Source organism: Anastrepha obliqua, chromosome 2, assembly GCF_027943255.1.
Source record: "Anastrepha obliqua isolate idAnaObli1 chromosome 2, idAnaObli1_1.0, whole genome shotgun sequence".
In the NCBI taxonomy this organism is placed as follows: domain Eukaryota; kingdom Metazoa; phylum Arthropoda; class Insecta; order Diptera; family Tephritidae; genus Anastrepha; species Anastrepha obliqua.
In genome coordinates, this window is record NC_072893.1 from 32,197,453 (window position 1) to 32,214,180 (window position 16,728).

General features: G+C 37.0%; 3 protein-coding genes across 3 annotated transcripts; 2 read left to right on the forward strand and 1 right to left on the reverse strand.

The window, feature by feature from the left end:
* Window positions 1–909: 909 nt before the first annotated feature.
* LOC129239262 (splicing factor ESS-2 homolog) lies at window positions 910–2,983 on the forward strand. Its single transcript, XM_054874631.1, has 3 exons — window positions 910–1,498; window positions 1,558–1,907; window positions 1,993–2,983. Exons 1-3 carry the CDS (start codon window positions 1,189–1,191, stop codon window positions 2,824–2,826), a joined length of 1,494 nt encoding a protein of 497 aa, XP_054730606.1. The 5' UTR covers window positions 910–1,188; the 3' UTR covers window positions 2,827–2,983.
* A 257-nt stretch (window positions 2,984–3,240) lies between these two features.
* Window positions 3,241–4,563, reverse strand: LOC129239310 (sepiapterin reductase). The gene has a single exon (XM_054874729.1). It carries the CDS (start codon window positions 4,176–4,178, stop codon window positions 3,387–3,389), a length of 792 nt encoding a protein of 263 aa, XP_054730704.1. The 5' UTR covers window positions 4,179–4,563; the 3' UTR covers window positions 3,241–3,386.
* Window positions 4,564–15,350: 10,787 nt separating this feature from the next.
* LOC129239250 (sepiapterin reductase) lies at window positions 15,351–16,520 on the forward strand. The gene has a single exon (XM_054874617.1). The coding sequence runs from the start codon at window positions 15,504–15,506 to the stop codon at window positions 16,320–16,322; it is 819 nt and encodes a 272-aa protein (XP_054730592.1). The 5' UTR covers window positions 15,351–15,503; the 3' UTR covers window positions 16,323–16,520.
* Window positions 16,521–16,728: the final 208 nt, after the last annotated feature.

The following is a 16,728-nucleotide window of genomic DNA, read 5'->3' on the forward strand; positions in this document are numbered from 1 at the left end:
GACCGTGAAGGTTCCACATACAATCCCTTCATCTTGCGTCGCCATCCGATGAATACAGTTAGACTAGGTTTAGTAGGCAAAGGAACAGCTACTGAATGAGAGAACGCAAGCTCCTCTGATCGCCAAACGATTTTAGTCCGAAAAGGGATCAAAATTATCAGTATATCATAATAGCAATTATTACTGGCCTTCAGACTGAGTTCGGTATAATTAAAATTCAGTATTAGTGTTCAAAGATTATAACGCACCTTATTTTCTCTCTATTTCGGTAGCGTGTCAAATGAATTAATTTAATTTATTCAGAGCAAACAAAAAGCAATAAATAGCTCTAAAAAAATAAATCTTATTTACTTAAATATTATTATTATTATTATTATTTATAGGATATATATATTTTATAACATAACCATAACTTAATTAGCACACTGGGCGTCGGTGCGTAATGACGATGACAAAACGACTAATTTCTAACTATACATTTTAAATATGATCTGATATATTAATACATTTCATATAATTGCCCTACAAGCTGACTATCATATAAGCACTCATATTTTCATCAGCACTGTCCTCATTAAACTACAAATTTTCTTTCTAACCATAGGAAAGTTCTGATACTTTCCCCTTGTCGGTGTGATATGCTATCTCTCTTTTACCAATAGCATTTCTTATAACAGAAATATATCTGCTATTCTTTAACTAACTAATCATTTTTATTCTTTCAATGTAACAACTGCTGACAACTAAACTCTTCATTGCAGTCATCACAAACTTCTCAGCACTATTAATCAAACTTCTCATTTTTGTTACCAAAAAGTATACATGTATACTTCAATCACCACTTAATTAAATATTTCAAAGACTTCGCTTCACTTTAAGGAACAAATAAATATATGTTTTATACTACCCGAAGTACTATATTTCCATCACATTTCCTGTCAATATTTCCGTTAAGTGTTTCGGATGCCATCAAATTAGCATCCACAATAACTTCCGTTCCACAGCGCAGCACGAATCGAAAACTTGGCAGCACTTAAACGTCATTTTTAGCTGTCAGCTGTTTCTCTGAATGGTTGTAGTGACTGAGTATTTGTTTATGCAAAAAATGCGTATTTAATCGTATATTCATTTTAAAACTTCGACGATACCTAATACTCAACTTCAGATATATTTTAAAATAAAGGAAAAATGAGTGAGCCAGCCACGCCAAGCACACCTGGTAGCCAGGCATTGGTGAATCTGAAAGAACGCGACAAATCTCTACAAGATTTTAAAGTGCCCAATGTAGGAGCAGTACGCAAGAAAACAAAACAAAAAATTCTCACAGAAGAAATGTACATTGAAGAGCTGTCCAAAATAATACAACGTGACTTCTTTCCACATTTGGATAAATTGCGTGCTCAAAATGATTACCTCGATGCGATGGAGCGTAAAGATTATGCAGAAATGGAGGCGATACGTGCCAAGTACAGTGGACGCAGACCCACCGATAGAGGCTGTAAGTAAAAAGATACACAAGTTAATCCTTGTAAATATGACTAACCTATCATTTCGCAGCCATGTCACCGGCTACTTTTGAGACACCCGCAAGTGCAAATGGCAATGTGACGCCCCGTCATGGTTCAGATACACCAAAATCAACTATATCGAGTTGCTCGAAAATGTCAACAAAGGGAACGGGGTCAAAGTCAGTAGCGGATAAACATTCGTTGGATTCATTTCTGCAACATTACACCAGTGAAGACAATTATAGTTTTCAAGAAATCATCGACACTGCCGACGAGAAATTGCGACAGAAGTTTGCCGTGTTGTACAATGAAGAAAAATTGTCGGCCGCCAAATTAGCACGAGCGTTAACTCTGCCGTCTATTGAAAAACAATTTGAGGAACCGGATCCACTGCGAAAGGTGTTTGAATAACAAAAACAATGTTACAAAGAATTTGGGTATTAAGTGGTAAGAGGGTACTAAAAAAGTATTTTTAATTTTTCAGATTGAAACTTGGACGTATACAAACAAAAACTCCATTATGTACATTCCCGATGGGGTAGAGCTGACCGAAAAGGAACGTGTAGAAGCTGCGAAACGTCGTGAAATAATACAACACAACGCTACTCGACTCAGCAGTAATCCATTCATTGAGACCCCTACACAAAAAACGGGCAGTGAGGTGGGTAAAAACCAATCGCAGGCACTGATGAATAAAATCGGTCTAGACGGTAACGTCATAACGCCCGGCAACGAAAGTGAAGGACCACAGGTGCGTGGTTTTAATCTAGTAAAAACACCATCACCACGTCCAGGTGAAGCATTTTCACCGCTCATGACATGGGGTGAGATCGAAGGTACGCCCTTCTGTCTCGATGGCTCTGACACACCGGTGCGTCCAAATGTAGGACCAGCCTTCACAATCACCGAGAATTCGCGTCGTGAAAACATTGCGATCGCATTGGCAGAAAAAGTAGGTGAAAAGATGCGTGCGCAAAAACAAAGGGCAGCTGATACAGCACGAAAAAATATCAATTCGCCATTCATACGCTCAAATATGGATCGTTTAGCTTCAATGTCACCGGCGGCGAGACTTTTAGCAACCACTAAATTAGGATTGTGTACAACACCGCTTATGCCCACGCCCCAACGTACGCCTGGTGCCGCCATACCGAGAGCCAAACTCACGCCAAAAGCTGCAAATTCCCGTAAAACGCCAGCAGGTGCAAGTAATTCAGCACCAAGCACACCGAAACAGATCAGTAGTGGAAAATCAACGCTCACTGATGATTTGCTGAAAATTCCTACGAAGCGATTGCGAGCCTCTGATTTCTTTTAAATTTATACCATTTTCGATAGATTTACTCAAGCGCACAAAGATGTGAGTATGTGGTAATAAAAACTATTAGTATTTATAACAAAAAACAAAATGAAATAAAATGACGTTTACTTAAAAAATATGGAACAATAAAAAACCAATGCAAAATTAACGGAAACCACGCTTGTCTTTAACAGCACAAATGAAAGTGCAGTAGTCACTATTACTAACTACTTTGTATCCATTGCTAGAATAAACAAAGCAAATTAAGTAAAGAAGCGGCATTGTTTCCCATGAAACTTCTCTTTGGGCTTATTGAAATGAGGGCATATGGTATTCAATTGTTGTTGTTTCCTATATACTATTATCAGTAGTGAGTTCTATTATGATACTAATACTAATACTAATTTTTATTTAATTTAATATTTATTTTTTATTTAATATTTATTTTGGAATAATTAATAATATGTAAATGTAATATTTTCTTATTGGGATTTGAGACTCTGGTTTTATTAGCACCATTTTTCGTTATATTCGTATGTGACTTCGACACTTCCGCTCGAGTTTAGTGTGCGCTCTCCTCACTCGTCCCAGTAGTCCACATGATCACCGGATTTAAATTTTTGCTCCTCTAGTACCTGTAAGAATTTTTTGGTTGTTTGTGTAGTGGTCAACATAGTTTTTGTATCCCGTTGCATTTTAAAGAAACCAGCCAATTCTTTGTTCATGCTTTCGCGCTGCACTAGGACCGTCATTTCGGTGTCGATCGCGCCGGGCGCATAATTCAACACCACTACATCCTCATCGGCTTGCTCGGTGGCAAGCACACGAAAGTACATGTCTCTGGCCGCTTTTCCAGAGCAATAGAAACTCATTGAAGCAAATGGCTCAATGCCACATTTTGAACTAATATTTACCACCACCTTTGGCACACCAGTGAAAGTGCGGAAAAATTCGCAATTCAGTGAAACCACGGAGAACACATTCATGTGATAGTATTGCTGCCAGACCGTAGTGTCCGACACGTCCACCGCACTTTTGGACACGTCGCCGACTGAACCGGCATTGTGTATGATGAAAGCACGCTCAAAATCGCTTACTCTTGTTCCCTGTAGTGATTTGGCCAATAGTTCCTGGAATTGTGTTGCTGTGGCACTGCTCAAATCAATAGAGAAAATGCACACTTTCAAATCTTTGCCCAACGCTTCTATGTGGGCCTTGGTTTCTGCCAAGCCTTGTTCACTACGTGCCAACAGCACAATCAAAGATTTAGCTTTCAACTTGGCAGACACTTCCACGGCCATACGTTGGCCAATGCCGCGAGACGCACCCGTCACCAGCAGGTAAGTACGCTTCTCCAAGTCCAATACCATTTTACCTTTCCTTTACTATTCTGAGTAATTTACAAATTAGTTTTTACTTTTTGGCTATTTTTTGGCGTTTTAGTGATTATTTTTAATGGAACTTTTGACTGCACTTATTTCGACATGTGACAAATACTAAAAACACCACTTGTTGCACAAATTATTCTGTCTACTGCAAGGCTGGCTAACCGATTTCGAAAGTGTTTGTGTTCTCCACCAGCTGCTGCTACAACGAATACGCGGCTGACCTTCGTTTTGGTACTTCACCAACAATCGTATGCACGAATCTCATTCAAAGCGCAGCTGCCAAATAATTAATGCTGAATCACAGTATCAATTTCATGGCACGAAGGGGCTGAAAGTTGTCTCTTTTATTCGTTAGCGGTCAGTTGGATTGAGAGTTGTGCCATTGACTGAGAAATATTTGAAATGCTTTGGGTATAGCGTTACTAAAAGGTTATCGCTTTCAAGTGTTTACAAGTGTGCACATATAATATATGAATTTCTGTATGTGCATACGTAGATGTACATATAGTAAATAAATTAGCAGCAAAAGTTTGTTGAAAAGCTTTTTGAGTCCTGAAAACTACTACAGATTAAAGTTGGAATCTTTGGCTTTTTAGGTTGTGTTTTTGGTTCATTTATGATTACCTAAGGCTCATATAGAAACACCGGTTTTTCAATCAATAATTTTCAGGTTTGTTCATTTTCATAACTTACACAGTAACTTACTTTCTGAGAACTCTCTCTCAAAAAGAAAAATATCCAAAAGTCCAAAGTTAACATAAAGCCAGTAACAACAGCTGATTAAATTGTTGGTGGGAAAAATCAGAAATAGTAAAATTTTTTTCATCTGAGCTATCACTTGTTAAATGAAAATAAGAAAAATAAAGCGGGTGTGTGTATGGGTGTGTAAATACAGTCATGGACAGATAAATAGCACAAATGTGAACCCTATATGTTAAGTTAAGTTTTTAGTACGAACTCTTCTTTGATCAAATAAATTTGTTTGTTTACATTGATTACCGTTATTAAGTTTACATTTATGCGAGGAATTTACCCTTTTTTTCGATGGAATTTTTTGCATTCCATTTTATAATATTTACGTTCGACGTTTGACTCATACTGTATATAAAAGCTCTTTTCTCCGGCGTGCAATGTTTTCCACGTCCAATTTTTAGTAATTACTTAAATTTTATTTAAGAAACAAAAAAGTATACTAAAAATCGCTGAAACAATATTAAGGACACCAAAATAGCACTTTTTAACTTGCGCAGTATACTTTTTTGTTTCTTAAATAAAATTTAAGTAATTACTAAAAATTGGACGTGGAAAACATTGCACGCCGGAGAAAAGAGCTCTTATATACAGTATGAGTCAAAACGGAAAAATCTATCCAGGAATAGCTGAAATGTTGATGTGCTCCCGGAAAATGGCTTATAATGCCCTGAATTTAGTTAAGCAAAATTCATCCTATCTAAGCAAAAAAACGGGAAAAAACCAAAGCCGCGAAAAACTGATGTTAATATAGAGAGAGCCATAATACGCAAGAGCAAAGCAGATCCTTTTAAGTTGGCACGGCAAATAATACTTGAAATAAACCAAGAATCTGGTCTACAGGCGACTTAACGAAGCCCAGCTGTTTGGCCGCATAGGCAGAAAAAAACCACTCCTGTCAAAAAGACATATCAAACACCGACTTGCCTTTGCAAAAGCCCACAAAGACAAATCTATTCAGTTTTGGAAAAACGTACTTTGGGACGACGAAACCAAAATAAATATGTAGGATGGGACCAGATGCAAAACTATTGTACGTGGTCCAAAAAATCAAGGCCTAAATCCTATATACAGTGAAACCTCCCACAAGCGGACACTCACGGTTCCACAATTTTCGTCCGCTTATGGGGGTTGAAAAAAAAACTCTAAGTTAAAATTGCTATCACACCTCTTTAAACAATTTTTTTACGTTTTTTTATGGTACGTTCAGTTTTTTTCATATTTATTGAAAAATATATATGTATGTATGTACATTTTTATATTGGGAACAATGAGTATATTTACACATTTGAATATACATATTTGATTGAACATATTTATATTTTAGGCTTCAAAAATTCATATACCGTAGTCTGTCGTAGATTTTCCTGTTTATGTTTCAGAAAACGGTTTTCAAGATGACATTCTAAAGTCTTGGCGTATTGGAATCCAGTAATATCGTCTCTTAGAAATTGTTTAATGCGACGCAGTTGTTCTAATGCTTCAGGATATGACTTGATCTGACATTCATCCTGGACACATACATGATTTGAGTCTTCGCTTTCTCCGTCAGATAATTCCTCAGTATTAATTTCGTCAATGACAACGTCAATATTATTGTCTTTTAACTTCGTCGATTAACAAAAACTCTTCTGTATACTGACCTTGCTGATTTTCATTTAAAATCTTTATCAAAGCCGCTAGTGTCGATATGGGAATATCATCCTCTGCCTCGAAGTCAGAACATTCAAGCGGAGCTTTTTGAAACCCGGCTTTCGAAAAACAATTCTTAATTGTTTCTGCCGTTACGTTGTCCCATGAAGATTTAATAAAAAAAAACAGCCTCCAAAATGTCAAAAGTTTTTGAAAGTCTGTCCATTGGAATGTCTCCTAATTTTGTCAAAATGTGTTTGATTATATGGCATCTCTAATGACACTTAAAATTTTGTATTATATCCTGATCGGGGGGCTGACAAACGGATGTTGTAGTAGCAGGTAAAAAGATCAACTTTATGTTATCTAGTTTAATATCTCGAGGGTGAGTTGTAGCATTGTCCAAAAATAATAAAATTTTTCTCTTCTGGCAGCCCATTTTTTTATCAAGCATTTCTAGCCACTCACACATAATTTCACGAGACATCCAAGCTTTCCGGTTTGACTTCCATTCCACTGGCAAACTTCCTATATTGCCTCTTTTAAAGACGAGAGGGCATGCTGATTTTCCGATAACCAATGGCTTTTCTTTATCTCCAACCATATTGGCACACAATAGCACAGTTAATATTTCTTTTGATAACTTACCGCCCACGCATTTTTCATTCTTCAGAGCAAGAGTTTTATTGGGCAAAGCACTGAAAAATAGTCCAGTTTCATCCGCGTTGTAAATATCTTTTGGGCTGTAGCCTAATAAAATATTTGGTAGTTTTTGTTTAAATTGCTGCACATCCTCGAAATTAACCTCGGAAGATTTCCCACATATTCTTTTGAAAGTCACATTATGACGCCTACCCCATTTCTTCAACCATCCATTTGACGCAGAAAAATTTTGAATACCTAATCGGCCTTTTTTTTTTTAATCGGCCAGCGATTTCTTTTACTTTTTCCTTTATAATAATACCCGATATTGGTATATTTTTGCTTCTGGCCTTAACGAACCATTCAAACCTCAAATGGTCAATTTTTGAGCCATCCGCGTTTAAGAACTTTTTCTTTTTGTTGATGTTATCACCGCCCATCCATATTCTTTTAATATCTGTTATTTCTACTATTGTCTATCTACTATCTTTGTTGTCCGTGGATTAGAGTATCGCGTCCGCTTATGAGAGGTTTTTATTGTTTTCTTTACACATTTGTTCAGTGATATATTTTGTTTGTCCGTTACCGAGAGGTCCGCGTCCGCTTTCGAGAGGTGATTAGAACAAAAAAATGAGAAAAAGTGTCCGCGTCCGGTTATTAGAGTGGAATTCGTTCTAAAAACACAACATAAAGCTTGGTTCCTCAGTTTTTGTCCAGTTGTGGGGAGTGCCCGCTTATTGGAGGTGTCCGCAAAGGGAGGTTTCACTGTATATATATATATTTGGAGCGTACACCCTTTTTGGGTGTTTGGCCGAGCTCTTCCTCCTATTTGTGGTGTGCGTCTTGATGTTGTTCCACAAATGGAGGGACCTACAGTTTCAAGCCGACTCCGAACGGGAGATATTTTTATGAGGAGCTTTTTCATGGCAGAAATACACTCGGAGGTTTGCCATTGCCTGCCGAGGGGTGACCGCTATTAGAAAAAAAAACTTTTTCTTAATTGTTTGATCTTTCACCGAGATTCGAACCGACGCTCACTCTCTGAATTCCGAATGGTAGTCACGCACTAACCCATTCGGCCACGGCGGCCGCCCTAAATCCTAAGTTCACAAAAAAGACGATTAAACACGGCGGCGGAAGCATCATGGTTTAGGGAGCTTTTTCCTGGCATGGTGTTGGGCCGATTGTTCCCGTGATTGGTAAAATGGATTCATTTCAGTATTTTAATATACTCCAGAATAAAATGGAGCCATTTGTGTTTGAGTTTATGCCATTAAATTGGACATTCATGCAGGACAATGACCCAAAGCATACTGCAAAGATAGTGAAGCATTGGCTCAGAGGAAAAAAAAATAATGAACTGGATTGGCCGGCGGAGAGCCCTGATCTCAATCCAATAGAAAATTTGTGGAATGACGGTAAGGTCAAATTCGCTAACAAACATTTTAAAAGTGTTGATGATTTGTGGGCCGCAGTTGAGGAGGCTTGGTACTCGATTCCAAAGGAAAGATGCCACAAGCTTGTAGAAAGCATGGAGCGACGGCTTGAAGAAGTAATCAAAAATGGTGGATATAGTAAAAAATACTAATCTGGTAAAACAATATTATTATTTAACTATCTGATTTGTTTACTATTTTTGCTTTTATTTGGAATTTTTTAGGATGTGCTATTTATGTGTCCAGGAGGTTTCGTGAGTTATCAACGTTCTCGTAAATTAAATCAGAACTGAAATTATTTTTGACCATTTTTTTTTTTTGTTTTAAAGAGGAAGTAAATAAGTTTTTTATTTTTTATGTTGCTTTTTTCCCAATAAAAAATAATTATTTAGAAATATATTCAACTATTAGCTTTCAAAGTTTAAATGTGCTATTTATATGACCATGGCTTTATGTAATATGCGTATTGCCGAATTAATTAATAACCAAGAAGTACAAGCATAAAAGCGGCCGTCTCAGCCGAATGATTAGTGCGTGACTACCATTCGGAATTCAGAGAGAATGTAGGTTCGAATCTCGGTGAAACACCAAAATGAAGAAAAAGTTTTTTTTTCGCTCGGCAGGCAATGGCGAACATCTGGGTTCGAAAAAGGGTGTAAACACCAATTATATATATAGGTATAATATGTAAACCAGTTTCGGATGATATAAATAATATCTTCATATGCCCACTTATGTATGTTACATCTACATATCTAACATCCGTCTTCCTCTCGTCCAATTTCGTCGAAACAGCTCGTTTCTTGGAGCTATTACTAGATGGCACCGACGACAACTGGTGGTGAAACTATTCTAAAGAAGGCAGCCTACTAATACCTAACAAGAACAGCAGCAGCGATGAGAATTGTAAAGCTTATACAAATTTCTTTGAACAGTTTGATACCATACGAAAATCTTTCCCAGCCGCTATACAGAGAAAGGTTGTGATGAAAAATGTATGGAATTTTGTATGTTAGCGACGTTGAATAACTTTTGTGATCGATTGACTTTAATCTGGGATATCTCGGATTTATAGCCGGACTACAAACCCCACAAATTATCGAGTAAAACTAAGCAGATTATCTTATGGTGTTTATGAATAACCACCGATAAATGGAACTAAGAGGTATACTCTTTACGAAGGTAAATAAGTAGATTTATAGGTCAGCAATTTAAAACTTTGACACTTCGCTACCATGAACACATTTCTTGCCTTATCTGCTAGCCACTCTTTTAGAATGGTTTAAAACCTATCTCTCCTCTCGGGAATGTGTTGTTTATGTTGATTGAGTGTCATCTATTTCTCTGGTGTACCCCAGGAAAGTATACTGGATCCCCTATTTTTCATAATTTTTGTTAATGACATTTCTAGTTGTTTTAACAACACAAATTTTCTCTTGTATGCCGATGATTTAAAGACATACTCGGGGATTGAAAGTACAATGGACTCTTTAAACCTTCAATCTGATTTAGATAATGTTGTTGCTTGGTATAATCGAAATAAGTAAGATTTAAATATAAGCAAGTGTTTTTACAGGGTGGGCCATATAGCGTTTGCTTTTTGAACCACCTATTTTTTTGAGAATGGTAACACAAATGACGACATATCAAATGTGTTCATAATTTACTTAAAGGTTTGACATTTACGAAATGGGACGCTATACGCTTGAACAAAATTGGGAAATATTGAAAATCTATTTCCAAAGTGGTGAGTCTTCTTCTTCTTCCGCGATTACAGTAAATGGCGAGCGTTACCCTGACATGCTCAACGAGTTTTTGTTTCCAAAAATTGAAGGGGATGACATGAACGACATTTGGTTTCAACAGGACGGTGCAACTTGTCACACTGCCAAAGTTACACTCGAACTTTTGGCTACCGCTTTTGAATTCCGCTATCAATTGGCCGCCTCGGAGCTGTGATTTAAGCCCGTTGGACTATTTTTTGTGGGGAGCCGTTAAGGACAAATGCTATGCGAACCATCCAGAGACGATTGATGCTTTAAAACACGAAATCGAAGTTGCCATTCATGAAAATGGAGCCCAAACAATCGAAAATATTCAATCTTCAAAATAAAAAAAAAAGTTTGAAAAAATATTGATAATTTTTTTTTATATCCGATTCAAAAAGCAAATTTTACAAGGCCCACCCTATATGTTACTTATTCTATTTGTGATTCTAGTTTATCCAATCGAAGTGAAATTATTGATCTTGGTGTGGTATTTGACTCTAAATTCTCTTTTCAAAGACATTTAAATTACACCATTTCCGCAGTTGCGTTTATTCAACGTTTTAGTTCGGACTTTGTTGATCCATATACTCTAAAGTTGTTATATATGTACGTCTCTGGTGCGTTCGAAGTTGGAATATGCCGTCTTTATTTGGCGACCATATTATGCATGTGAAGTATTAGTGGGCTTGAACGTGTCCAGAAAGCTTTTGTGCGTTATGCTTTGCGTTCTTTAAATTTCACTGATCCAATTCCATCCGATTAAAGTCGGTGCTTGCTCATTAATCTAAAATCACTAGATATTAGAAGGACTATTCTCTCCATTACTTTCCTTTTCGATTTGATATATCCGCTCATTGACTCCCCATTGCTACTCGAAAAAATCAATCTCAATATTCCAGAGCGAAGTTTACGGAATCATGATTTTTCCTGGTTAGGGATGGTAAGCACTAATTATGCTTCCAATGCTCCAATTTCTAGAGCTCTGGGAGAATTTGACTCGCTTTCAAATCATACTGCCCTGGATTTTTCTTCCACAAAGAACCACTTGAAATTGGCACTAAATGTATTGTTGAACTATTGTGAATCCTTAGTATTATCTAATAGTCTTCCTCTGTAAATTATAAGAAATGTTATGTTTTTCTTTCACTCATTACAATTGAAACTATTGTAGTTAATTATAAGTTTAATTTTACTTTGTTTAATTTATTTAGCATTAATCTGTTTTCGTAGTCTGTAAGAAATGCTGTATTTTTTAGACTATTAATTGAATAAATAAATAAATAAAAATAAAAAATTAATTATTAAATCATACTTCCTACGCTTTGGGAAAACCGACTCGAATCTTCTTACTGACGTCAGCTATCATAAACAAGAAAGATGTGCTGGAGCTCATGGTCGGATTCAGCTTAAATCGCTTAGACGATTACAACGCCAGCAGCGGAGAATATTTTAGAATTCGCGCGAAAAATGCAATCTCTGCCAAATCTTTTGACTTTATTGACTTTTAAATTTAGTATTTATTTTTGTTATTTGGCACATCAGAAAAAATTAGTAAACAACAACAAATTTTTTTTTTAATTAACACAAAGAGCTTTTAGTTTTGGAACGCTTACGCAAGTCGCGTCAAAATCAAAATATGTCAAGGACTTAATAGAAACAGAATAAAATTGCAAATAACGGACTTCAAAGTAATGAAAAATAAATCAAATAATTTATAAAGATAATAACGCAGCATTGAACTCAAAATGATTCAGCTATTCAGGAACAGGAAAGCAAGGCTTGCATTAAATTGTTTAATTGTAGCAACAGGAAACAATTCTAATACTGCAAAAATCGAATGAATAAGAATACCACAATGCCAACAAATTATGTACACACGTGCACACATTTATATTTTTATCAGAGTAAATATTTTTATTAGAAATGCTCATTGATTTGTGCTTTCTACGAACGTTATCACTGTGAAGTCGAAAAATGTTCACGCCCTTCGTGCATCAAAACCATTTTTTACTTATAAATGAAGCGTGGCTTAGCAACAGAAGATAATACGAATATTTAAAGCAGTTTATATTGATATTCTTTCAAAGTTTCAATAAAAGAGTATTTCATAATCCCCATATTAATCAGTGGCTATTTACATTTGCGTACAAGAAAATAACAACAGAAAATTGGATTTTGTCCTTACGGGAATGTTGTACGTCTGGCAAAAATGGTACAGTACACTTGGCGTGGAAAAAGGTATTTTTCAACTTCAAGCAGTTCAACCAACATACTAGAGCATGAGTCACTAATACGTATGCAAAACAACGAGAGTGGCTCGATAAAGCTGTAAAATTATGTTTGTCAAAAAGCATATTTAAAAAAAAACCAACCCTAATTTTCTAAGTAATCTGGGAAATTGTTGATAGCTTTTAATGCCTATAAAAATTTGCTTAAAGACTACTATTATACGGACACTTCCCTATCGATTAAAATCATCCATACAGAATCACATAAGCGACGCCGAACGATCTGGTCACCCAATTGAGATCTGCAGAAACGGTGATGAATAAAAACTATGTTTTTATGTGAAGAGGCTATATCCCATGGATCAATGATTTCAATTTTACATACGGACTTGGATATGAAAAAATATCCGCAAGTTGGTAGACGCGTTTGCTCACAATTAAAGACAAGAGTAAACTTTGACGCTTAAACGATAGTAATAAGTTTCACTATGCTATGGGTTACACCATGTTTTCCAAACGGAAATTTTTGCCATCCTGAAAGTAGCCGAATAGATAATCGAGGGGGTGTGGAGCAGGAAACAGATTGGAGTTTTCAGTGACAGTCAGACTGCACTGAAGACCCTGGAGAACGCAAGCAAACCTCAAAGATTGTTCAAGAATCAAGACAGAAAAGGCTTGCACTTATATGGGAAAGAATGAAATTGCCGATGAATTGGTCAACCGTGGACCAGCGGTTCTCCCACAAGAGCCAGACCCAATAACCGGAATCAGTTCCTCAGGAATCATGAATTTGATCAGCGATTATGTATGCAATTTACATAAAGAGCGATGGTCCGGTCTAGAATGCTGCAGAACTGCAAAGTGTTCTGTGACAAGTCCGAATAGAGAACTGTCAATCTTTCTACTAAAACTTGGCAGGAAAGACGTTCGGTTGATGGTCGGTATTACTATAGAACACAATCCATAGGGTCAACATATGATCACCATTGGACTCACTGAGGACCCAGTGTGCCTGTCTTGCTTGGAGGAAGCGGATAGCGCTGTACATTTTCTCTATGAGTGTCTTGCCCTTGCTAGAGCAAGGCTACGAGTTTTGAGTTTCGGTGACGTGAGAATGAGTAATATTCGTTCTCTTAAACTCGAGGATATTTACAGATTTACCAAAAATCTGGAAAATTCTGTCAGGACTAACTACCTCTGTCTCTATCTTTATTCTTTCCTATCTCTTTTTCTGACACTTTTCTCTTTTCCTCCTTGACTATCTACTCTCATTCCAGAGCTCTAAATACAATGCCCTTTTTAGCCTGAGTGTTTTAGGAGCCACCAAATCTCCACCAAGGAGGGCTTGACTAATTCGAATTTCAATAGTTTGACAACTTCAAGGGAGTCTTTGGTGTTGTTCGATCGCAAACCTAACAAGTATGAGCAAAAAAATTGAGACACAGTTGCTTACGGGTAGAGAATCGAATACGAAGAAGTCCAAGCCAACTATTTCGACCAACGAGTCATGGCAAAAGGTATTTGGGATGCGCGCTTTACTATTCACAATAATTATTTTAAAAAGAGTAAAGCAAGTGCCGGTGCACGCATTTAACAACAAATTGAATAACTCATTCAGCATATCCTCCAGACCTAGCCACCGGTTTCCAATTACAAGAAAATATGTCAGTGGTGTGAGATTTGGGACAAATGAAGAGATAATCCACCGCCTACCTTGAGGGCTTCGAGAAATCACATTATTTGCTGAGCAAACCGAAATTGGAAAAACGTAGCCATGTATCAAGATAAAGTCGAGTAGAATGAGTTTATTTAAATTTTCAGGTACCTACTGAGTCACCCCCGTAGATAGCAGTTGTATTTTTTATATAATACCCTGCCGGAAAAACCTGAAATATTTAAACAACTTTCTGACTCGAAACAAATCCGTTTCAAACCCAGCTGTGCAAAAGGTATTTTTTTGTTTTTGTTTCGAATAAGTGAATAAATTTTTCATAAGAAATTGTACTACTTTTTAAGAAAAAATATTAAAAAAATCGGGAAACATCTCAAATGTGCTTCGAAAAATTCGAAAACTCATTTTTAAACTGGTTTCGCATTATCGAAGAAGGAGTGACCAAAACGATTTTTGGCATATCCTTGGCAATTACCAAATAAAATTCATCATTTTCTTATATGGAAAAGAGGAGGAAGGGGAACTAACATGGTGCTAGTGGTTCAAGGATGATAGATACCAGGTTTGCACGTTAGTTATGGTGGAAAATAAAATTTTTGGAGGCAAACTTTGGATTCTACGTCATTTGTTTGGTATTTCAAAAAATTTAGCTTTAGCTTAGTGGAACAGCAAATGATTGACGTCGGCATATTTGTCAAATACGCTCAGAGCCGAATAACGGTCTACTAGGTAGTACACCTCTAAAAATCTTTTCACCATGGGTGCTAGCGCTTCACCTCGCAGGGTAGCTACAAATACACAGACATGTGTTTAAATGAGTATATGTACACGTTCATATCTGCAAATTGATTTACAAATATGGACCCCAGTCTGGAAACCAATTCTAAAAACACTTATCAGCAGCATGCCGCTTATCGCTAGCCTTTAGAATTATTTGCTCAGTAACACGATCCCGGTGTCTGTTGCTGATTTGCCTGAGGCTGTTGCCTTCACTATCTCTCTTAAATAGCCAGCGCCGAGCTTCACTAAATTTCAGTTCAACTGTGCAGTTTGAAGTGGTCGAACATCTCAACATCAATTGATTTTAAAAAGCTAAAGTTTCAAAAAATTTAATACATTTTTTTTTCTTAAAACGGATCCATTAATTATAACGAAGATACAACAGAAGCACAATAATCATGTGTTCAAAAACACAGGATTTAAGCAAGCGCACATTCTTTATCCTTAGTGGTGTTTCCAACACCTTGGGCAAGTCATTCGCCATTGAAATGTGTCGCCATTACAGTGTCGGTTCTGTTGCCATTCTCATCGACACGTCGGAGAAAAGTTTGCAGGAAGTGAAAAAAGAAATTGATTTCCTGGAGCGCGGAATCAATACGATTTGCTGGCCAATTAAATCATGGCAAGAGACCAACGGCATTTACTTTGGTCAGCTACTCGCCACTATCTTGCAAAAATACACTGCTATCAATTACGATTTCGAACTCGCATTCATTCTACACAACGAGGGTAAAATGGCAACTGATAAGTTGATGGAACCTCAATTGGCTGAGGATTGGTTGCCATTTGTATACGAACATCTGTACGCACCCGTTGCACTCAATCAGGCTTTCCTGACCGCGCCACCGCTTGCCAAAACCGCAAAACTGGTAGTCAACATCACATCCAGCTTGATGATTCGTCCGTTCGTTTACAACTCATTGATGTGCTCTTGCATGAAGTCACGTGATATGTATTTCCGTTCAATGGCCAATGAGGAGAGTCGCAATGGCGTGAATGTAATCAGTTACTCACCGGGCATTTTGGAAACACACAAACCACAATTGGACTCAAACAACAATGTGGTGGATTTGTTGGATTTGAATGAGGATAAGGAATTGCTGAAATTGCCACGTGTTAGTGCCAAGGAATCTTCGCTCAAATTAATCAACATTCTGCAGAAAATGTCCTTTATATCAGGACATGATGTCGACTACTACGACACTTTCAACTTATGAGGAGCACTAATGAAATATTATCACAAGTGCGTTAATCAAGAAGTGCTGTGTGGTAATGTTTCATTCCAATTTTTTGCTGATTTAGTGCCGCTGCTGAGTGAGGGAGAAGAAGAGAACGATGAATTATTTAAAAATAAAATAATACAAGAAATTCTTTCGGCAGACAACGAAAATGGCGAAAACGAAGAAGAAAACGAATTATTTATTGTTTTATTGATTGTTTTTTGTTTGAGAGTGGTGGCGGTGAGAAATGCGAGTGCATTTGGGAAAAAGGTATTTGAACGAAAGAGGGTGGCAGGTACTGCCTGTAAACGCGGAATATATAAATACAGCTACCCTGGACCTAGCCTGGGGCAGGAATTTTAACACACAAATGGTGGAAATGGAAATTTCGTGGTGAAATTTC

Coding starts and splice junctions, on each gene's coding strand:
- LOC129239262 (XM_054874631.1), top strand. CDS start 1,189: ATGAGTGAGCCAGCCACGCCAAGCACACCTGGTAGCCAGGCATTGGTG. Junction 1,499..1,557: donor CAGACCCACCGATAGAGGCT/GTAAGTAAAAAG, acceptor ATCATTTCGCAG/CCATGTCACCGGCTACTTTT. Junction 1,908..1,992: donor AACCGGATCCACTGCGAAAG/GTGTTTGAATAA, acceptor TTAATTTTTCAG/ATTGAAACTTGGACGTATAC.
- LOC129239310 (XM_054874729.1), bottom strand. CDS start 4,178: ATGGTATTGGACTTGGAGAAGCGTACTTACCTGCTGGTGACGGGTGCG.
- LOC129239250 (XM_054874617.1), top strand. CDS start 15,504: ATGTGTTCAAAAACACAGGATTTAAGCAAGCGCACATTCTTTATCCTT.